At 39.7% G+C, this 23,516-nt stretch overlaps 1 protein-coding gene across 2 annotated transcripts in view; it reads left to right on the top strand.

Moving 5' to 3' along the window:
* dync2h1 (dynein cytoplasmic 2 heavy chain 1) overlaps positions 1-22,089 on the top strand; it is a 93,351-nt gene extending 71,262 nt beyond the window's left edge. For both annotated transcript variants that reach the window (XM_068584228.1, XM_068584229.1), the window contains 13 exons: positions 1,822-1,891; positions 2,328-2,413; positions 5,264-5,339; positions 5,642-5,868; positions 6,731-6,835; positions 9,850-9,966; positions 12,251-12,358; positions 12,860-12,961; positions 16,515-16,604; positions 19,320-19,429; positions 19,518-19,599; positions 20,740-20,856; positions 21,260-22,089. In XM_068584228.1, the coding sequence (XP_068440329.1) occupies positions 1,822-1,891; positions 2,328-2,413; positions 5,264-5,339; positions 5,642-5,868; positions 6,731-6,835; positions 9,850-9,966; positions 12,251-12,358; positions 12,860-12,961; positions 16,515-16,604; positions 19,320-19,429; positions 19,518-19,599; positions 20,740-20,856; positions 21,260-21,421 (1,452 nt within the window). In that variant the 3' untranslated portion in view covers positions 21,422-22,089. The remainder of the gene's footprint in view (positions 1-1,821; positions 1,892-2,327; positions 2,414-5,263; positions 5,340-5,641; positions 5,869-6,730; positions 6,836-9,849; positions 9,967-12,250; positions 12,359-12,859; positions 12,962-16,514; positions 16,605-19,319; positions 19,430-19,517; positions 19,600-20,739; positions 20,857-21,259) is intronic.
* The last annotated feature ends 1,427 nt before the right edge of the window (positions 22,090-23,516 follow it).

A 23,516-nucleotide genomic window follows, 5' to 3' on the forward strand; every position in this document is an offset into this window, starting at 1 on the left:
GGGGCTCGCATGCAAGGTGCCACCTGCCCATCACAACTAACAAAGCATTCACGGCCACTCAAACTGGAGGCACAGCCTTAGGCAGCAATTAAAAGAAGACCCGCTTCTATCTCTGAGCCACTGCCTATGTAATGGCTTCAGATGCAATACAGCCACATATACAGTATGTTTATAAGGAGAAGAAGCCTGCAGCTCATGTGTTAGTCATGCATGTGCTCAGTGTATTTCTGATGAGTCGTGCACAAGGGGTTAGCTGCTTCAGCAGCCAAGCATGCTGCATGCTCTGTCTGTCTGTCTGTCTGTCTGTTCTCTTTTTTTCTCTCTCAGATTCATTCTCTTTCATGAAAAAAACATATTGGCATACTTTACATGTATGAACATATATTCTGAAAAGAAGTTACTGTAACATATTATTTCTGGATTATTTCAGTGTCAAAGCTAATATTTCAAACAGTTTTCATAGCAATTGATGTGTTGTTGCCAGTGTGAGCTTTGTTGATTGTACAGAGCTGATCTGCAAGATTTTTCAAGGACCTTTTCAGTGAGATACAATTGCAGTGAAGTTTTAATCTACTGTACTTCTGAATTTACAGTATATGACACTGCACTGCATTCATGACGCTTATCTACAACCCACTTTATAGAATGGCTCAAATGCAAGCTAAAAAGTGGCAATAACTAAATTGAATTGCTTATGTCTAAAAGTAGAGTGAACATGTTACTTTCTTCCGGATGAATAATATAATAATAAGATGAACCTTCAGTGACGGGGAAACTGTTCTGCTGCAGCTAAAACAAGTACAATTCAGACTGTAGAGGTACAATGTAAAAAAGTCTTGCAAATACGCTCTATCTACTTAAGTTGGAAACAAGTGTCAGAATTTTGCCAATTTTGGTGCAATTTAGTACATTATGTGTTATCGACTGTGTGATCAAATCCTCCAGATGGAATAGCAAATGTTCAGCAAAGCTGATAATGTGTGAAGTGGTGTCAATGTATGCTTATTGTTTCAATTCTAAAAGGAGCATAATGTTGCCAGAGGAGCTGTTTAGAGATACAGTATGCACTGCCTCCTGTCGAGAATATGCCAACTTAAGTCCAGTATAACAGGAACATAGGTGGAAAAAATAACACTAAACAAACAATGTGTTTTTTCAGTTTTTTCACAGACTCTTGTTGTAATTCCGAAAGAGTTGGGCTACACATTTCTTAAACAGCAGGTTTTCTTTTGCATGCAAGTCGTCAGCCCTCTTAATATGATACACATGCTGCAGTAATATGATCATTTTGTAATGAAAGAAATTAGGCTTTTTTTTACATTTGAAAAAATGTAAAATCTTTGTTGGCGAGATCCCTAACCAGACCATGAAGGAAAACAACAGGACACACATACCTGGATGATTTCAAAGGTTCTTGTTGGTCTCGCCAGGCATTCATATTTGATCAAATGAATTTGGGAATCACACTATCGGTCACGTCAGATCAAATGTTACGCAGTACTGACAATTCAGCCGCCTCGTCTCACAATAATACAAGCTCACATGTTACTATAATATAGATTATTTATTTATTTTTTTACTTTAGATTCCAGCAGCGTCTTTTTCTTTGTGCTACCCGGCTATCCCATATCATCTTACCATGCAGCCCATGTTTCTGAGCGTGAAGAACAACAATTTGTTGAGACGTTGCAATGTGAACTTGAATGAACATGTGAATGTTCAGGCACAGTCCATCTTAATAAAAACCCTTCTTCTCCTGTCCTTATTTTCTATGTCCATTCCCTCTGTCTATCTGACCGTCCTTTCTTTTGCCATCTCCAGGCTCCTCCTGGGTTAAAGAAAAATCTATTAAGGACATATGAGTCGTGGACTCCAGAGCAGATCAGCAAAGGTTGGCTCTTCTCGTTCTCCTAGAATGATTTTCTGATGTCAGTTGCCTCAGATATGTCTGCTTTACAACCAGGTGCAGCTAATGAGCCGGCCCTATGCTTTAATCATTTGTGCTTTGTTTTAATCGACAGTAAAGGAATAGTTAACAATCAGTGCATAATTAGCAGGCTACAGCTACTGTGAAGAAATAAATTCCAGAAAGCTCACAGGGACAGAAAATGAACAGCAGCAAGCAACAACACAGTACTCCAAAAAGTCTAAACCATTAACAGCTAAACACCGCGTGCTTGAATTTCACCTCAGTTCATTCTGTTGTATTTTTGTTTGATAAATAATAAGAGATAACTGCTCTCTAAGTGAATAAAACAAAGATATTGATAATGAGTGTTCATTTTAGTTATTGTGGTTCTGACATGCTGTTGATTGTTTGTGTGCAGGAGGCATCCTGGCCAGAGCCCAGTCTCTGTTCTGTCTGGCTTGGTTCCATGCTGTCTGCCAAGAGAGGCGCAACTACATACCACAGGTAAAAAGTGAACACCTCAATGTAGACCTGATTGGTCTGCAATGTCATCACAGGACAATGAACTCAAACTACTGTACCATTGCAATGTCATTTAAAATACTTAAAATATTACACATTTAAATGTTGTAATAATCCTGGATGCAGAATGAAGACGATGGCATGAAAAATAAAAAAAAATAACCGGCGCCTTTTCTTGGACTGAAGCTTTTTTTTCCTGGATAGCATCAGCTGCTGTCGCATCTAGATAGGCTACTTAACATTGATACCTAAAGCATAAGCCTTCCACATGGAATCAGAAGCTTTCTGGTAGTTTTTACTAGTAAAACCCAAAGGTATATTTATGCACACCCCCACATGCAGGATGTGTCCTTATGTCCTTATTTCCACAGTGGTTATTCATAGGTACACAATTACTGATTCACTGCACACATACCCTTATTGTGCTCTGTGTGTGTGTGTGTGTGTGTGTGTAGTCATTGTAGTTGCCTGCTGGTCAACAAGCTCATGGATCATGCTTCCACTGTCAGGACAGTGAAAGCATGAGTAATGGGCAATACAAGTCCTACGAAGTCACACACTGTTAAGGGATTTAAAAAAGGAGTCAACTGAAAAAGATTCCATTGATCCAGTGCATGTCATGGTAACAATGACTCTATTTTAATTGTTTTAACTGATTGTGCATATCAGCTTTAACAGTCTTACAGCAAAATGAATCGAGAACACGAATAGGCTCTCCAACATGTTGTACAGTACGCACTAGTTTGTTTGGAGCATAAGTACATACACAATATATCCTCAGGAACAAACACAAAAAAGTTCAATGAAGTCCACTAAAAAAAGCTCCTTGAGTCTGTGACTTTTGTTTATCACCTCATTTGCGAGTCCAAACTCATGAAACGTTGCACCTGTAATTACTTGATACTCGCTGCAGTTTGCTAGATCATGTTTCGAGTTGTCACCTTAAACGGTTGCTGTTACAGTTTAGATGCATGTGGATGCGTGGCAAAGGCACTGGGGCTCATTTGTCTCGCCGTGTATTTCAGCGATACCTCGCAGGGGCCCGTCTCATCGAGTAACACAACATCTCTGCAGTTAAGGCGGGAAGGTATCCCTTTTTGTCTGCGAAGCATCACACAATCAGCACGCTCCCAAACACCAGGGAGAACTGTGGCAGAGAACATGTTTTCGTAATTAAACTGCCACAATGCCTGCACACATGTTTCTCCTCTCCCTCTATCTGTCAACCTTCGAGGGTTGGTCCCAGCCCCCCTCACTGTGGAGTGGTTTGGTGGGTATTGATTGCCCGATAGGAGAATGTAAGCATACACAGCTAGCGTGCAGAATGCCTGTGTCTTGAACATTCTTGGGGATCTGTATTATTTAACTTGACCTTTGCTTACTTGTTTTTCCTCATTTTCTTTTTATTGGCCTTCCTCCCCGCCTACTGTCTGTTTCTCTCTTTTTCTCTCTCAATCACTAAATCTCTAGTAAGGGTTCTTATTTGAGCTGGCGAGGTTGTGTTCCTCATCCAAGAGCATGAAGGACAAAATTATTTTAACAGTCACAACTCTTTTTGTATACTCTAGACATTGAAAGGGGGGAAGAGGACAGAGCAGAGAGACTGAGTTTCCCATTTAACATCATGTACGGCGTTAATGACAGTGAACATTTAGTGTGTACGTGTACGTCTGCGTGTGTGTGTGTATGTGTGCGCGTGCTTAGAAAGATCTGAGTTTTTGTTTGAAGGGTATGTCTGGTGAACATGCAACTAAGAAGCTTACAATAAGTGTTCAGAAATAATCGAAGACATGTATACATACAATCAATAAATACTTGTGAATACACATACGCAGTCACCAATATAAGACCCACACATTGAATGGTTTCACTGAATGAGCAGCCACTATGTGCGGACAAGAAATGCATTGATGCGTGAGCACAATCTGAAATCTCACTCATACATATATAAGCACATTTATCAAACGTAACATGCCCCATTGTCTGTGAATACACAGTCAAGCACAAAATTACTGAACAAATAACACCCACTTATTCATTGAAAGGATTACTGAACATGCCTACACATTTCACCCCTCACCTCATCCACCTATGGTATCAGTGGGCAGTTTACAACCGCTGATTAAATAACAGTGAAATGCAACAAACACATGAACTGAGACTGCTTTCACACTCAATTATGTTTTCACACGTGCGTGATTTTCTTCTTATGACCAGAGCATAAAAAATGATGAAAGTGGATAGTCTAACAACAGTAGCTGTCACTCAAAGTTCCCTTCATCAGGTTATTAAGGCAGCGTTATATCTAGACTGTAATACAAACACTTGTTTAAGCTGGGTGTCTGAAAAGTTACCATTAAGGTACATTTGAGCTGATCATTACGGAGGCAATTAGATGTATTTGGATGTATTGAAGTGATTGTACAGTCTCAAGTATTGCTAATATACAAAGTAATCCTGAAAATAAAAGCCACAAAGTATATTAAAATATGTATTGACTTACAACACACACTCTCTTCAAGTTAGCTATCAGCTGTCTTCACTTCCTTGGTTTTCTGTATTCAATCTCAGGGCAAGAAAAATATAGCTGACATGGAATAACACCGCACTTGCTCACAGTTGCTTATTAAGGATTAGGAAGAAAAGGGATGTGATATGTGTGAGGGATGATACTTCACTTCTCACACACTGTGTGTGATGGGGGATTTTGAATGCCATCTGTTCCACAAGTACTTGATGTAGTACTTGATGTGTGACTATTGTACAATAACATGAACTAAATATATTGTCGTTATAGTTGTACTTATTCCCTCTCTTCTGTGCTTCATCCAGGGTTGGACTAAGTTCTATGAGTTTTCCATGTCGGACCTCCGTGCTGGCTTTGAGATCATCGACAGGCTTTTTGAAGGTAGGAGGGCTGGCTACAAACATTGCAATGCAGTGGACATCTCTGCTCTGTTGATTTGCTCTGCCGCACATATGGTAATATGTACTGGAATCTGTCTGTTCTTTGATCAATTACTTTGATTTAAACTGACCCTGGTAGAGCATGACCTGGTCAACACCGCATTTGCATTTCTATGCAGTGTTTATATGTGAACAATTCATTTTATCTCACTCATCAGCGAATATTTAGTGTTCTTTTGTTCTGTGTGCACTCATTTCACTCTGATAGCTTTCTGTGTGCCTTTGTGTCTTGGTATCTCCAAGGTGGTAAATCTTTCCAGTGGGAGTTTGTCCATGGCCTGTTGGAGAATGCCATTTATGGCGGACGGATCGATAACCCCTCTGACCTCCGCATCTTGCGCTCCTACTTGGAGCAGTTCTTCTCTGCTCGTCTCCTTTCGTCTTCACTCTCAGCTGGTCAGAGAAAAAGCAAAGGTGGAACGCGGTTGTTTCCACCGCAGATCAGCCTCCCGAACTCTTGCTCAGTGTTGGTATGTTGGTGGTGTAACACATACGGTTTCCAAGCACACATTCTTATGCGGTTACAGGCACAGAGGCTGTATGCGTGGCTCTTAAAGATGTTCAAGAAATGAATTCTTGCTACAGAGAAAAAAGAAGCACATCTATGTTTTTCTGTATTCTTTAAAGCTTAAGCTGCTGGTCCCAGGTGCACTGGCAGAGAAGCAAAAACAATTCAAAGAAAGGGTACTGAATTAATGCACCCAAGCTATTCACTGACTAGATTTAGTATTTTTGGTTTGGTCAGCATACAAGTCCATGTTATGCCACTACAAATAAATCCAAATATGTTAGCCTTAAGTTCATGCAATTGGTTTGTTATCTTATTGCTTTGTGTTCGGCTAATGCAGCTTTGTATACACAAAGAATAAGGGGCAGAAATGCCCAAAACTGTTGGTTAGATGTCTGTTCATTTAAGAAGCAATTGAGAGACCCTTTGTGAAGCAAAATACGTCAATATGGAAGTCTAGTACTTTGAAATGTTTAAATCAATGGAACAGTCAATACTAAGTGGAAGTTCAGCTGTAGTATTTAAAAGTACTTTTTGTGCCAAATGGATATAATTAGAACATCTGCAATAAACCATACAAACAGCACACCTTATTAAGGGCAATATAGCATGAATAATCATACTCCCACATAGCGAACAGGTTTTAACTTTCTTAATTCACGACCATGTGTAGAGCCGTATGAAGAAAGAAATGCAAAAATGTTTACTTGTGTTATCGAGCCTTATGTAAAAAGGCAGCATGCTTACATTCTCCCTTTCTTTATATGGGCACGTCTTCACATTTGTGTGTGACCTGTACAGTATGCGTCTATGTGTTTTCTCAGGAGTACCGCAGCGTAATAGAGAACCTCCCAGAGGATGACAGACCTGCATTCTTTGGTCTGCCTGCCAACATAGAGAGATCCTCCCAGAGAATCATCAGTTCCCAGGTGCACACACACGCACACTCACTCATACACACACAGCCACCTGCTTAACCCCCATCTCTTCCTCTAATATGCAGTGCTACAAACACAAAAGTACTCACACACATTTATTCCCATACATTCTCAGGCTAACAGGCAAATTCAAATATATGCTGTAGTGGGAGCACACAGAAGCACATTCACCAGTGCATACACACATGCACTGTTCATGCTTATAGAACCACATGCATTTACATGCATACCAGTACATTTACACAGACACACACTCCCCCCCCCCCCCTCCTTCCTTTCTGTCGAAACCACTCCAGACATGCAGATGCATTCACACTGAACAAAGAGAAAATCATTCGTCATTCATCATACTTTATTTGTAGGCATGAGACAATAATCATACAATAATCATTCAAATATATTGGAATCACTTTACCTTACATTTTGTTGAGAACCTAATCATTATATTGTGTCTCAGATGGGACGCGTCATTTTTGTAAAATGATGAATAAGGTATTCACAAATCATATCTTAACCACGCATAAATATAGACAAAATAAATTTAAAAAAGCAAGCATTTGCACATTTTCTATAATTTATCCTATTCATTGTGTATACTGTGTCGATCAGTATAATTAGGTATGACAACTAATAAGAGCACATTTTAATTGCTCAGTATGGATTTAATCAAATCAAATTGTTTATTAGTTTTAACCTATTGCAATTGTCATATGTTATATTACTTAGTATATTACTAGATTATTCTAAACAGTGTCAGCAGGTAAATACCAGATTGTAGGTGACTCCTATGGAGTTACATTCTACGACTGCTGTTGTTCCCGTTTTTTTATTTATTTTTTATTGTCTCTATGCTATGTATCTGTGTGTTTGATTGTGTGAGTTAATACATATGTGTATTTACCCTTGAAACAAAACCACAACCCCAGTAATATCAAGGGGAACCACCTCCATTGTGGAAATAATATAAGCAGTTTATTTCAGGGTCAAGACTTCAATTCAAGGTTAAAGCATTTTACTCGACAGCCATCCGATTCCATTTATTTCGCTTTGAAATGAAATGCACTTTGCAGAGGCATGAAACTAAGTTCAGATGGGTAATCCATCACAGTGAATCATCTGCTTCCATTGTTCTCAAGGTTGTGTTGACGTGTGGTCATCGCGTTGTAGCAATAATGTAACGTTAACAAGTAGCTAAATGTTTAGCGGTCTTCAAAAAAGGAAAAGAGGATTACTTTGGAGAAGACTGGCCAACAGGGTGAGGGTTAGACGTATGAGCACAAAGGTGACGGCCGACGTTTTCAACCTGACATGCAGGTTGAAAACTTGACATGCTCAAGATTCACTTGACATATAGACAGCAGGGTCACCAAAATGTCTTCTGTTAATATATTTGTTTGTGTTTAATATAGAAAACAAATTGAAAATGTCTTCAAATGTTCAATTCTGTGAATAACATTTTGAGCTAGCTCTTAAGCCGCAGACTTTAACGTCTCTGTAACGAGGACGCTGTGGACTCTGTCAGAGTTGCGTGTATGCGTGCTTTGAGTTAGTTTTTGGCTTTCTGTCTGTTTGTATTCTACTTTATGTGCAAACAATGTTTCCAGTGAAAATATGTGTGGTTGCAGATGGTCTGTAATATTTATGCTCATGTTGTCATAAATATTAATGTGTGTGCGCGTGTGTGTGTGTGTGTGTGTGTGTGTGTGTGTGTGTGTGTGTGTGTGTGTGTGTGTGTGTGTGTGTGTGTGTGCGTATGTGCGCGCGTGAGTGTGTGTTTGTGTGGTGGTTGATGGTCACTGCATATTCTGATGTAACTCAACGCAACTCTCAAACATAACAAATTAAGTGGTAGAATTGACAGAATGAGATAGTTTCCATGTTTTGGGGTATTGCGTGTGTCTTTCTGCGCATAATAATCCTCAAACCTGTATAGCTTGGGTAAACAGTCCCCATGTGTGTGTTTGATGCATTTAAGTTCATTCACATTGTCGGTGTTCTCAGTAACCCACACACAGGCCTCCTGCCGTCATTTGTCACTGTCACGTCCGTGCTCGTTCTCTCTCTCTCTCTCTCTCTCTCTCTCTCTCTCTCTCTCTCTCTCTCTCTCTCTCTCTCTCTACCCTTTTATGCTTATACTCCTTTCCCTGAAGACCCTTGTCGCTGTCTTTGGGTTGGGCACTTAACCACACACACACTGAACGGAGCAGAGTTGATGGATGCCATTTTAAATAAATGCATAGGCTCAGTATCAATGACCCAACAGAGGATTGCATTCGCCTGATAGACAAGACAGATGTATGACGTATGTGTGCCACAATTCTGGATAACATTTAAAGTGAAAGCCCGAACTAAATCAACTGCGAATCAAACTAAACTCCCTTGCACATTGCGACGTCTACTAACTTTTTCTTCCCTGTTTGTTATGACGGTAAATGCAGTTGCTGCCTGGTGGTAATTGCTTGAGATAGGAATAATCTTAATATATTTAAATACATTTGAACCCCAATATATGTCAAATCTGCATCCTCAGCTACCTCCCCTTTTCAAACACACATGCGTGCACACACACACAAACACACACACACACATACACACAAGCACACTTTCCCTCCTGAGCAAATAAGATAAAGCAGGTGTTAGTAAAGAGTTCTCCTGGACCAAATGAAAGCCATTTATCACACGCTTAGCCTCCCTCACATCACACACATATATAGAAACTCACACATCTGTTCAGCACACACACACACAAACACACACACACACACACACACACACACACACACACACACACACACACACACACACTAAGTCATGATAAAAGCACTATGCAATACTCAAAGCCGGAAGCTAAGCATGCTTGATTAGGTGTGTAAGAAGCTGTTAGAGGATGTGTTTGGGGTTCAGCCTTTTTTCATCTGCGTCATTCTAGGATCTGAAACGGTGTTCACTGTCATTGGCAAAATTATGATTTATTTTTTTCTTGTGTATATTTCATTGACTCACAGGTTATTTCCCAACTCCGTGTCCTGAGCCGCTCAGTCGCAACAGGTTCAAAGTTCGACAGGGAGCTCTGGTCCAATGGACTTTCACCTGTCCTTTTCTTGTGGAAGAAACTCAACCAGGTCAGTTATTTCACAGTTCATCTTTTTCACATATCTCATTCCTTACCCTTAACTAAGAACTCACACTCCTGAGTCTTCAGCAAAAAATCAAATCCTCTGTCAGCTTTATTCTACAAATCAAACTGCAAAGTTGTTCCTGTACATTTATTCTTGATTTAATTGTTTTAAATAACTCTCACTGTATCTGACTCTTAACCTGATACCCGAAAATTTATATTTGGAATGTGAGCAACAATGTGTTTGGATCAGTGGCGGAACATAACCAAGTACTTGTACTTTATACTTCTACTCTACTGCATTTCAGAGGTAACATTGTACTTTTTACTCTTCTACATTTATTTGACAACATCAAGTACACATTACTCAGCAGATTCAGATTAAAAATATAAACGATAAACGGATATGAATTTTGATAAATTATCATGGATTACTTAAACTACTTAAAACTGAATTAAAATGCTGCAACATTACAGTGATGCACATTCATTAATAATCCAGTAATAACTGCTGAATACCCACATGTCTCACACCCTTTACACTCATAGTACTGGCTAAGTATTTACATATTGATTGTTTTTTGTAGTTCTTTTCCAGCTTTGACAGTTCAATGCTAGTCTTTTTTTCTATTCAAAATCATGTTTTTTCTTTGGCCATGCAGCAGCAACTAGCCTACATGTAAAGCTGTGAGAGCTAATTGGAAATAAGTAGCCTAATTGAGCACCCACTGTGTGCGATAGCCATTGGCTGGCCTAGTCAGGTAGCACTGCTGTGTGCGGTTACTTAGAGACCGGCACCTTTTCAAATCAAAAGTACATCTCCCTCCATATTAAATAATTTAGCCACCATTTTCCCGCTCTCCTGCTCTGCTTCTCTTTTATTTACTCTCATGTTGTAAATCACACATGCTCTCCCTCTCCTCTTTGCTCATTTGCCTCTTCGCCCCATCACTCTCCCTCTCTCAGACAGAGTAGTTTTCTACCTTCTGAAAAGAGAATGATCGACTGTGTTAATTGTTCCCATTCCATCCACAGCGAGCCTCCCATAGATCACAATCTACCTCTGACTGCTTTTAATTAGCAGGCCCTTTGTCGTCCCGTAACCCTCTGTGTTCACAGGACCAGCGGGACGTGTGCTTCCCGAAGTGTTACTTTTGTGTGTATAAAGGTTGATGTTTGACCTAGGAGTGCATCTGTGTGGCCATGTGCATTCCTGTGTCTGTGACCTGTGTGTGTATGATTTTGGGTGAGCGGAGATATGTATGTACTTATTTTGACAAATTGTTATGTAGTCTGGCTCGAGGGGGAATAAGTCAGTGGAGATGGCTTATTTGGCTATTAAGTTACATTTTTTGATAGAGGCAATAGCATAGTAGTCAGGCTGAATCCCACCCTACCAGATTTATTTTCATTGTCACATTTTTCTCTCATATCTCTCCCAATTGCTCCATCCCACAGCCCTAACATCCTCCTCTCCCTTTGTTTCCTCCTCTGCCGCTACTAAGTACATGCAAGGGGAAACAAAATAATAAGATGCAGGTACAGAGTCTGGTGTCTGCAGCAGAATATAACAAAAGTATAGTGTTTGTGCACATTTGTTTTTTTGATATTATGTATGTGTGCACAAATATAGACACACACTTAGAGAACATAGTGTGAGTAAGAGTGTTAACTAATACAAACACTTTATCCCCCTAGTTTACTCTTCAGAAAGAGAGACAATTCACATTTTGTTACATCTTGTTGTTCTGGCAGAACCAACAACGGAACAAATTAGTTTATGAATGTTGAGCTCAGGAAACCCACAGGGAACACTGGAAAGATATACTGTGGTAATTGAGGAAATCATTTAAAAAGCAAACGCTAGCATGCTGATGCACAGCAGCAGTTACAAAATGCATTATACGTTTAACTCTAAATAATACTATGTTCACACTCCTGTAGTGGCTCATTAGCCTGTAGACTGTTTAGTTGATGTAATTCTTACAATGTTCCAGTGATAAGGAGATAAAGCAAAGCTATAACAATAGTACTATATTAGACAGTGATCCTACACTGAAAAACTTTATCCCAAGGGAAAAAAAAGCTCTGAGTCAGTTAGAATGACCAGCATCTAATTATTTTTGCTGCATTGTGTGTAGAAAAAAAACAACTTTCTCCTTCTTCTCTGCACACCCTTATCCTCCTCTTTCTCTTCCTCTTTCAGGCTTTGAAATATTTTTTAAACTTCCAGAAATCTATCTTTCTATCCTATTAATATGTATTTATGTCTGTCACCTGTCTATCAGGGTTCTACTCTGATCCATCAGAAGGTGGCCGCACCTACAGAAGGTGAGGGGTCACCGGTCCTGTCATTCATCACTCTGGAGCAGTTCAACGCCATCCGCTTGGTACAGGTGTGTCAGATAATAAGTGCTCTTAATGATGTTGAATACATTACGTTACAGCTGAACATTTGTAATTTGGCAGAACGCTTTCATGAAATAGTGTACCTTGCATTATAAACGAGGTGTTAAAATGTTAAGAGTTATAGAAAATTGCCTTTGCTTTATGAAGATGTATGAGATGAGTGTGGATGGTAAACAGTTAGATAATGTGATTCATCTCCTGAAATCTGCATATTTTTAGCAGCAGTTGGTATGCTGCTTGTTATTTTGGATATATGTTAAAGCCATATGTGCATGTGTACTGAATATTTTCTTTAGTACAAGAAATTTGATTGTTTTGAGAGAGCAAAGTTATAAGATGAAAATAAGAAGCCCAATCAGTCGATCAATAGTTTGTCATAATATACCAGTCCTTTGCAGTCAAATGACAAGATGTCCGATGACACCCCAGGTACCGATGCTCTGAAATATTGGTAGAGTGTGTTCACTAAACTGTAAGTGTTGTTGCAGAGTATTCACCAATCCCTGGCTGCACTGAGCAAAGTCATCAGAGGGACCCAACTGCTAACGCCCGAAGTCCAAAAACTGGCCACTGCCCTGCTCAATCAAGAGGTAAGAAAGGATAAATACACTGAGATACATATACTTTGTATGTTAACAGTGGGAAGTGAATCTTTCTCTAAACTACATTGTTTTAGAGGTCTTCAACTTCCACACACAGTGATGGAGATGAGACCACTGGAGCAGACATATGGACTTGTACTGTGAACATCTAGCAAACAGTGTATGTGTCCTCGTTTGTGTCCACAGCCTGAGATGAGGACAACGGGGTTATGGTGAGGTAGAGGGGGAGAGATACACAATCAACCCTTTCCTTCTTATTCGGTGGTAATCTCCTGAGGGCAGCCTTGGGCATGATTCCGTCCCCACTGCTTTCCTCCTCTCTCTTTTTATGTGAATCAGCAGGCTTGAACTCTTTCCCAACCAATTTCTCCACTCTTCATCTTTCATGTTTTCCTCTCTCTTTCCTGGTCTCTCTCCTCTAAAATATTCCTTCAGAACAATTAATTAATTATTCTAATACCAAAGCTGTGAAATGTGTTAGCTACCTATTCGGGGCTATGCAATTTATTTGGAAGTATTATACAATACACAACATGACATCAAAAATCTCTGCAAAATCACAAATATGATAACTTCAAAAGTTACTCATTTTGTATTTAATTGCAATGCATTATATACATGTTAAAGGAAAAGCAAGTGAACTAAATTATCCATTATAATTGTTCCAATCAACTGTTTGCTTGGTTGCTAAACCATTTCTTCTCGGATACCCATGTTCCATGTTCGCCAAAAAAGATTTAAAACATAAATGACTTCCATTTTTCTTTTAAGTATTCATCTGGTACAAGTTTCCACAAATGCCTCAGAGTGCATTATGACTGACGTGCTCCTTTAACTACTCAGCTTGTAAAACAGATGACTCTCAAGTTTATGCTCCTTTTCAAATAAACTGAATGAAAAAAAAAATCTGAAACACTTCCCTTGACCCAATACTAGTGAGCACAGTTCTTTTCCTTGATGCTCATTTTAGGACCCACTTTAAGACCAACTCTCTGTGTGGGATGTGCATAATCAAACTGCAGCATTGCAATAAGTTGTTTGTTGTTTTTATAAATTCTGATGATGATGAGGTATGACCCAAAATAGTGGCACAAGCCTGTTCCTAAGATATCCTTTCCCGGCTAGAAAGTGCTTCTCCAGACACAGAAATTGAACATAAATTGCCTGCAGAATCCTTGAAAATGCAACATCATCTGTCACCTTGTTGATCCTGCTATATGTGCTGGTAATCCTTGACACTTATTTGATTTACTACCAGCAGAATCTAAAATGTGATGATTTATCTAACACCTGATCTTCACAGCCAATAATATCAGATACAACTGTGCAGCTTGCAGTAGCCAACCACATGATATTATAAGTTAGGCTTTGGTGTTAACCAACAATCACTAATTAGCCCAATTTCAACAAGAAAAGAAAAACAGAAAGAGCTGCTGATGCAATTTATATATTTGGAAGATCGCCCATTTGGGGTTTTAATATTGTAAAAGTATGGCAGGCACAGCTCTGGAGAGATCAGCTCCATTGCCCCGCTCTTCAGCTATGCAGTAAAAAATAATTAGATACTTGGAAACTACCCAAGCATCAGAAGAGAGTGGTTAGCAGCGCTGCAAAACAGAAATAGATATCACCACTGCCTTTAGTCAGTGGAAAGATCATTCAAATTAAGTCATAAGGACTGGCACTTTGATTAAAGGTTCAACGATCTCTAGTGTCAGTGAACTTTTCAGTGCCAGTGGTAAAAATTATCATGTCAATACCAAGCGCCAACCCCTGATGCTGAGAAATGAACTGAACGCAGAAATGACAAGAAAGAAATTGCAGTTCCTGAATTGGCCACTTTGGGCTGTCTCCAGACGTCAAGACTTTTAACTTCACAGTAGAAATAAACATGTCTACAGTCCGGATCAAACAAGAGTATTCATCTCTTTAGTTAATATCTTTGTTCCTGACAACTGTACCAAGGGAAAATCTACATACAACTCACCCATTTGAATCGTATTAAGATTAAAGTTGGGCATAATTGAGGGCATGGCTGCTTTAAGTGACAGGTCTGTGTCATCTCAGGCTGGTAGCTGTCTCCTCTGTTGCGTCACAGACACATTTAGGAGCTCCGTATTTATGTGCCTTGTAGGTAAACAAACATGTTGTCTGAAAATATACTACTTTCAATGTTTTTAGTTTTTACTTAATACAGCTGAAAATAATTTACAAACATTAAAATATATACTCTGATATGCTTTCAATGGGTGCCAATGTCCCGAGAAGTATATTTGTTTTCTGGCATCATTAACACTGATATATTTGCAAATTCCAGTCATATGACTTAAGCCTGCAAGCTTGTCTCCTCACACACTTCAGTGTGACACACACAAACACACACACACACACACATGCACACACCCACACACGCAGCAGGAAATTGACTGAATGGCTGACTTGCAGCTGAGAGACATCCAAGGTCCCTTTTAGTTCCATTATGAATTTCAAGCCTGAATAACATCACATTCTTAATCCTCCAACTCCTGCTGTGCATATCTGTGCATGTGTTTGTATTAGAACGTTCTTTGATCCCTGTTTAACAGTTTAAGCAAGCTGGACGGCCTAACCTGTTCCAAAGTTTACAGTTGTCTCCTGAGGGAAGTTCTCTTTTGCCACCTACACACAAATATATATATATATATATATATATATATATATATATATATATATATATATATATATATATATATATATATATTTGTATATCTAGCCACGGCTCCTCACCCCAAATGTTTTTTTTGCTGCACGACAGAAACATCTCACTACTACACAATTACACTAATCGCAAAAAATTCCGCAGTTGCTGCAGTTCCAGTGTGACATAAATGCCCAAGTCAGATGGATAAACAGATGAAATTAGTTAAAGGAACTGTACCATGTACTTACAGGATAAGTCAGACACAAAGCCAGATTGGAAAATTATTTCAGTTTATTTTAGATTGTGAAATATTTATACAGCCAGACAGATACTAAAGATACACTCATTCGCATATCTGCCAACTTTGACCTTTTGACAGCAGAAGTTTAGAAGGTGACGTCACCTGTGACATCACAGAAAACGTCGCCATTGATGATGTTTTAGTGAGACCACAGGTTGTATTATCTTTGAGTGACTCATGCACAGTGTTTGCATGTGTATAATATGGGATAGTTTCAAGGTGACCCAGCAGCTTTTCGTTATGGGGAGAGAGGGAGACAACATGCATCAAAAGTCTGGGGAGTTATGGTCAAATGGTATGCGGTTTACACTACGAGGCCATCAGGATATTCTACAATGTTGTGACTTTTAGCAACAAGGGACACATTTAGAAACTTTTTCGGCAGCCATTAGCTACTGCTGTGGAGAGAGAGGCATGTTCAGTCGACCACAAAGCCGCCTGACTGAAGCACGTCTCTTACTGAATGTAGACTGTCCACAGCTCAAATATTTTATGTTGTGTATTTAATATGGCCTCAAATAACTTGTATTCCTCTCTATGCCTGCTTCCCTCTGTCTCAGTGTCCTTTAACATGGCAGAATAAATGGGAGGGACCAGAAGAGCCAATGCTGTACCTCAGAGCTGTCGTGACCCGGGCGCTCGCCATACAGGTAACACATGCATGTGTTTTATGCCAAGATACAAACTGTATGTGTCCGTGTGTCTCCCTTTGTCCCACAGGCACACCAAGAATACTTTCGTTAAATAGACACAAACACACACACAATACTTTTTATGTGGTGGTACATTTGAACTTTGGAGAATTTTTAAAGAGATAATAGTGAAAACATTCTTCTTTCATGTAATTATTATACATTTTAAACGGTTTGGAATCTGGTTTTTGATAGTTGTCGTGGTTTATTTTAGTTATACATCGTTTACTTGGTTTAGTTGGTTTTAGTTATTGCTTCAAGAAGAGGAATTCACACATGCCTGCTTCTCAGAGGGATTGAGTTAACATTTTTGTGGGATAACTAGTAGTCAAGGCTTTTTCTGATGACCTCATTGGTTATAAAAAAAATGCCCTTGGGAACTCTTTGTACTCTCACAGAAAGAGTAATTAAAAGGCCGAAGAGTTTTCTAATCAGCTTTAATATACTGATTGAGGGATCCCTTTTAATCCGTCATGCGTCGTACGACGAGCCTTGTTTCCCAGTTGGCATGAATATTACACGAGGACGCGTTTAGATTTCTTTAGTTTAAAAAAAGGGCTTTGCGCCTCAGATATCTCAAAGTGGCCCCAAACCTGTTTCTGGTGTTTCCCCTTATGACAAGAGTCCTTTATCTAAGCCTTGGTCCGAGGACAAGTCAAATTACTTTTGGGCTCCGGACTAAAATTATTTATGACCGACTGAGGCAATGTGTTGACTAAACCCTTGCCAGAAAAATTCCAATGTTGTTTTGAAAAGGGCTCAATAAATAAAAAAGCACATTATTATAGAAAAGCATGAGGTTCCAGGAAGTGTATGCCCTAGGTTGCTTCCAGAAAATAAAGGTTCTGGCTGAAACTCCTCTCGACTGTGTCTGTCTGTACGCCTACCTCAATATGTTCTGGAAGACTAGAAAGCACACATACACACACATACTCAGACATTTTTTTTTTTTATATTAATTTAATGCAATTCGTTATTCATGTGGGCGAGCATCACTGCTTCTGCCTGCCTGCCTGCCTGCCTGCCTACCTACCCATCTGTTTGTGTGTATGTCTCCCTGTCTGCATGCCATCTCTCGTTTCTTTCTGTCTGCGAGCCTCCCTGTTCACCTGCACTCCATCTGTCTCCATGTGTGTCTCTCTGGAGCCTGCCCTGTCCTTAACTGTCTACTCCTGCCAGTCAGTACTGAGTGATATCTCTGTTCACAGAGCTTCTGTCCTGTTAGCTAATCAGCCTAATAAAGGTGGAGACGGCCAAAGCTGCTGCTGTGTGGAGCTGCTAAAGAAAATAGTGCTAACAGCACTGCAGTGCACCCTAGATGAGCAGGACGACCTTGAAAACACTCTAATGCTCACACACACACACTTATGCACCTAAATACTATGCATACCAGCACACACTGGCTCACTGGGTGAGTGTGTATGTGTGTGTGCATCTGCCTGTAAATGTTACCGTGTGAGTGTTGGTATGGGCTTGCATTTGTGCATTTCTTGGCATAATGCTCATCCCAATTTATCTCTAAAGCCAGCAAAGACTGATGCTGTTCTAAAAAGGAATCCATTTATAATAGAGATTGGATCAGATGTTTGCTTATTCTGCCTCTATTTGTCAGCATTTTTCTTTAGCTGACCTCCAAAATCCATGAGTGTCTGTGGTGATTTAAAGCAAACTGACTACCAGTTAAAAACACAAATGCAAAAAAGGGCCCAGAATAGATCAAAACTTCAATCTCAGGCCAACTCTCAAGGTCTAAATCTGGCCACTGCAGCCATACAGGCTTATGTATCATGATAAGCATAAGTGTAGAAATGGCGGTGAAATCAGTTGTTGTGCCACTCTGCAACATTTCTCGTAAAAAAAAAAGGAAAGGAAAATGTATAAACTAAGAGCTAAGAAGATTGTATTGTGAGATATCATATCAGCTTACATCCTGAGCTGTGCCTTAGACGAAAATAACTAGTTTGTGCAGTGAAACAGCAGGAGGCTGCTTACATGATCAAAGCAGTTGTTGCTGAATAAGGAAGACTGGATCAACTCATCTGAGAGAGCTCGGAGGAGTCTGTCTGCACTCGTACAGATCCACACGTGTTATCTCTTAGTGTCTTTGCACATACATATCGCTGTCTTTGCATGCATGTGACTGCGTATGTCTATGGATACTGTATATATACATGCTTGTGTGTGCGTGTGTGTGTGTGTGTGTGTGTGTGTGTAGGCACTGTATTCCCATTAAGAGGTAATTGGGGTTCTAGTGTTATCAGCGAGTTGATGTGGTGATAAAAGAACTAGTTGTTTTGCTCTGTCCCTTTGCATCACGTTTTAACTGTCATTTACAAATAAACACTGACTCAGATGGAAATTATGATCCTTCCACTCACAGATTGATGTTCTCCATATAGAAAAAAAATGCAAAGACAAATACAATACAAACATCAACTGGGTGAACATTTTTGCAAATATTTTAAGTATTCAGAGCGTTTCTTTTTGTGTCAAATCTCATCACGTAAACCCAAGAATAGCATGTGTCCAAAAGTCTTATTATTTTTCATTGATCAAATACATGCTTTTCCTGACTCTAATGCCCAAATGATGTGTTATCTTTGAGTGTGTATTTGTTATTTTGCTTTTTTCATAAATCTGTGTTTGTCTGTATGTCTTATCCTGTGTCTCCAGAGTTGGGTGGAGCGTGCAGGCAGACAAGCTCTTCTATCAGACACCTTAGATCTATCAGAGCTCTTCCACCCTGACACCTTCCTCAATGCTTTGAGACAGGAAACTGCCAGGTAATACCAAATGCTGGTGGGTTTATGTGACACAAAAAGAGTTTGCATGCTCTGACAAAAAAACTAAAACATATTTTTGTGGTTTTAGGTCCATGGATTGTTCTATGGATAGTTTGGTGTTTGTCTCATCATGGAGGAGCCCTATTGCACAAGCCAAGCTACAAGTCAAGGTAGAACACACACACACACACACACACACACACACACACACACACACACACACACACTACTCCAGCAGCAGAATACGGGCACTATAAACAAGGCAGACTCTGGCTAAGTGATTGTAAGATTAGGATACAGATGCAGATAAGAAGGCCAGAACTGAATAAAAGAGCAAAGAAAGTTAGAAAGAGAGCTAAGAGTTTGCTGCGTAACCGCTTGGGAAGAGTCTCCTTTCCTTGACAGCAGTCGTCTGTGGTCTCCTGTGCTTCATTCATCCATTTGATGTGCACACATTCATACATTTAAAGAACAGAGAATCCACGCAGATATTTTTCAACACCACTTTTTACTCTTAATCTATTTCCCTTTCATGTTCTGATTTGAGGGTGATATAGCTGTTAGAAACTTTTTTGCATTTGTTTCTTTTTTTGTCATGCCAATAATAGTTGGCATGGCTTGACTTGCACTTGGATCAAATACACAAAGAGAGAGGGGAAGGGTGTGGGTGCTTAAAATGAGGCCGCAGCTGCAGGGAGGGGAGGTAAATACTCTGACAGAGAAAGAGAAAGGGGATAATTTTTGTGAAGCAATGAGGTCTCTTACACACACACACACACACACACACACACACACACACACACACACACACATACACTGGAGCTTTTTCTGGATTTGTCTCTCGCTCACTCTCTTGCTTTTTCTTGCCCAGATTATGGTGATTTAGGAGTTGTCTGTGTATGTCTGACTTGATGCCAGAGTTCCCTTTATTGTCTGCTCTACTTTGGAAAATCCCTGAGTCACTACACTGAATTTACTCATACAAACACTCGCATATACAATGTGCATAACATGTTAGTTAATCTGGTGTCGTCAATGTGTGTCTTTCTTGCACGCTGAACGTTTTTTCTTTGTTTTTCAGTCTGTCTTCTTTTGCTTCCTCTTTATATTTCTCCTCTATGTCTTTATATCTCACCACTTTTTGACTTTGTCATCGTGTCCCTCTGTTTAATCCGCTGTTAATAATCCCTCCTCTCGATCCATCTTCTTTCTTCTCAGTTAACAGTCAATTTGTCCTATTCTCGTCTTTGCCCCCCTACTCCCTTTGCCTCTGTTAGCTTCTCACGCCTTCTCTCTCACTCCTTTTCCAGGTCGGAGGTCTCCAGTTGGAGGGTTGCAGTTTTGACGGTGTTCATCTTTGTGAGAATCAACATGACTCTCCGAGTGTGTCTGCTGTCCCGCCTTGCTTCATGGCCTGGGCTCCACGGGTACATGCTCATATTGTTGCCTTTACCAAGGAGGTTTACTTTTATATTCGAAAAACTACATTGAAATATGTGTGAAACATGGACTTTGGCCCAATGAAATGTTCTGTTTGATTTTATATATATATATATATATATATATATATATATATATATATATATATATATATATATATATATATATATATATATATATATATATATATACACACACACACCAATTCAATCAGAAAAGTAACCTGATGTAAGCATCTAAATGGCAGAAAGCAAAACACTTCACACTTCATAGAGGACTTTGTTTGGGGGATTTATCCATTGATAAGTGTTTGTGGGGTAGCTAAGAAACAAAAACTGTCAATGTGCAGACATGTATTAATGTGTGTGTGTGTCCTGCCTCTGGTCGTAGAACTCTGCTGCTGACTCCGCTGCATCCGAGGAGAGTATCTGGCTGCCTCTGTATATGAGCTCGGAGAGGGTGAAGCTGGTCACGCACATCTGTCTTCCCTGTGGTGCGAACCCCAACCAGTGGATCCAGACTGGAGCGGCTCTCTTTCTCAAACAACAATGAAAGGACGTTGGACAAGCAAATAGATTAGCGGCGGGAACTTTTGTGAGCAGCTTAAGCTTTAGGTGAAGGTGATATTGTCATGAAAGGCAAATTTGACCGGAACATCAAATACTGGACGAATTATAAACGCTCGGAAATGTCACACTCTGATACTGACACCTTCATCTTTTAATTAAGCACCTTAGCTTGGAGACCAAAAACTTAAACATGCAGTTATTGTATTTTATGATCATTTGCATAATATGGGTCCAAAGGAAAGCACAAGAGGAGAAAGCAGAATAATTGACCCTGCGGTGGTCTGCTTTTTGGTTTAACAACTGACACAAAGATGAAAAGTCCTTTCTTTTCCTTTCATGAACCAGACCGCCAAATGGAGAAATAACATCTTCATCATGGGACATGATACTATTTGGATCTCCGACAGTAACAGTCTTTGATGCCTCTATTATCCATGTTAGTCTCACTTCTCTGCTCATCTTATATGTTTGATAAAAAAAAGTGTAAAACATCAGTCTTGTTATTTTGTGCTTTTGAGGAAAGCAGCAATATCCATATTTCCATATGTTTGAGCCTTGTTTTACAGTTACGGCCTGAGCCATTATTTATTTAAAATAAAGATGAAATAAATGTCACTATTGCAATCATTTTGAATAAAAGAGTCACTAACATGTGCAGGCTTCAAGTAATGTGGTCAGTGAGAAACTCTCCTGATTTAATTTCTGTGTAGCATGTATTATCAGTGAGAATGGTCTTTCCAAAGCAGCAACACAAAAACAATTGTTCCAGAGCTGCGCCGACCTTCCACCCATCAGTAGTCACAACTGTTCAACAGTAAATAATACAGATCACAGTTCACTCGGCTTGATCTGCCTCTCACTCAACTCTGCTGAAAACGGACTTTAGAGGAGTGTTCCCAAAGCAAATGGTGATTCTGTCTCTCTCTCTCTCTCTCTCTCTCTCTCTCTCTCTCTCTCTCTCTCTCTCTCTCTCTCTCTCTCTCTCTCTCTCTCTCACACACTTACTCACAAGCACTCAGTTAGTCACTAACCTCTGTGTGATTGGTTCTGAGCTGAGGTTGAGTGGAGTCAGTGAAGCTATGATGGATGGCCACAGAACCGTGTGTGTGTGTGTGTGTGTGTGTGTGTGTGTGTGTGTGTGTGTGTGTGTGTGTGTGTGTGTGTGTGTGTGTGATGAGTGAATCCGGCCAAGACCATCAAATTTGATTGCTGGCTTAATTAAGCTATTTTTTTTTCCTTCATATTCATGTAGTGTAAATGTTTGTAAGTGTGTCTATGTGTGTACTCTTCTTTGTGTGTGTGTGTGTGTGTGTGTGTGTTTGTGGAGACAGAGAAAAGAGTTGAAATGAGGGAGGAGCGGGTATTGTGTGTGCACTGCAGTGTGACAAAATGGGAGTGAAATGGAACAGCAGGTTTAAAAAAAAGAGAGAGGATTGGATTTCGGCGAAACACGGCCCTCTGGGTCAGAGAGTGAAAGAGAGACAGAGGGATGAAGCTACAGAGAAAGAGAGAGATGATGCAGGGAGAGAGAGAAAAAGGCTATAAAAGCCAAATGAGAAAAATTGTAGAAAAACAGAAAAATAAGGGTGACACATGTTGGGAGGAGAGCAGGGATTTACGGGAAAGAGTTGGTTGGACATGGTTATAACAAGTAGAGTCCAAGCTATGGAGAAACAGAGGAGGACACAGTGAGAAAGAAAGAGACAGCAAATCTTCATTTAAGAGATTCTGCAGTGTTTATAGCGACTGCAATACTGAGCTGTCAGTTATTTTTTTCCTTCCTCATTCTACAGCATAGAATTATATGAAAGAAAAAGAGAGAAACCCTTTGACCATAAATGTTTGGAATCATGTCTCTTTGGCATATTGGTTAAATGTTGCTGCTGTAAAAATACAATAATGGGATTAGTTTTTGCTGAGTTTAGCAATCTACCGAAAGCTTCTCAAATTTCAACATTGTAAATGGCAAAGTGTAGTTTCAAACCTCGCCCTCAAGTTTTGATTAAACTATATTTCTTTGCATGCTGAGGTGGAAAATTAACATCAGCATTGCAGCAAATAACAAAATGCGTTGCCCA

This window comes from Clinocottus analis, unplaced genomic scaffold (assembly GCF_023055335.1).
Source record: "Clinocottus analis isolate CAN_PGR_092001 unplaced genomic scaffold, fCliAna1.0.p SCAF_2, whole genome shotgun sequence".
In the NCBI taxonomy this organism is placed as follows: Eukaryota; Metazoa; Chordata; class Actinopteri; order Perciformes; family Cottidae; genus Clinocottus; species Clinocottus analis.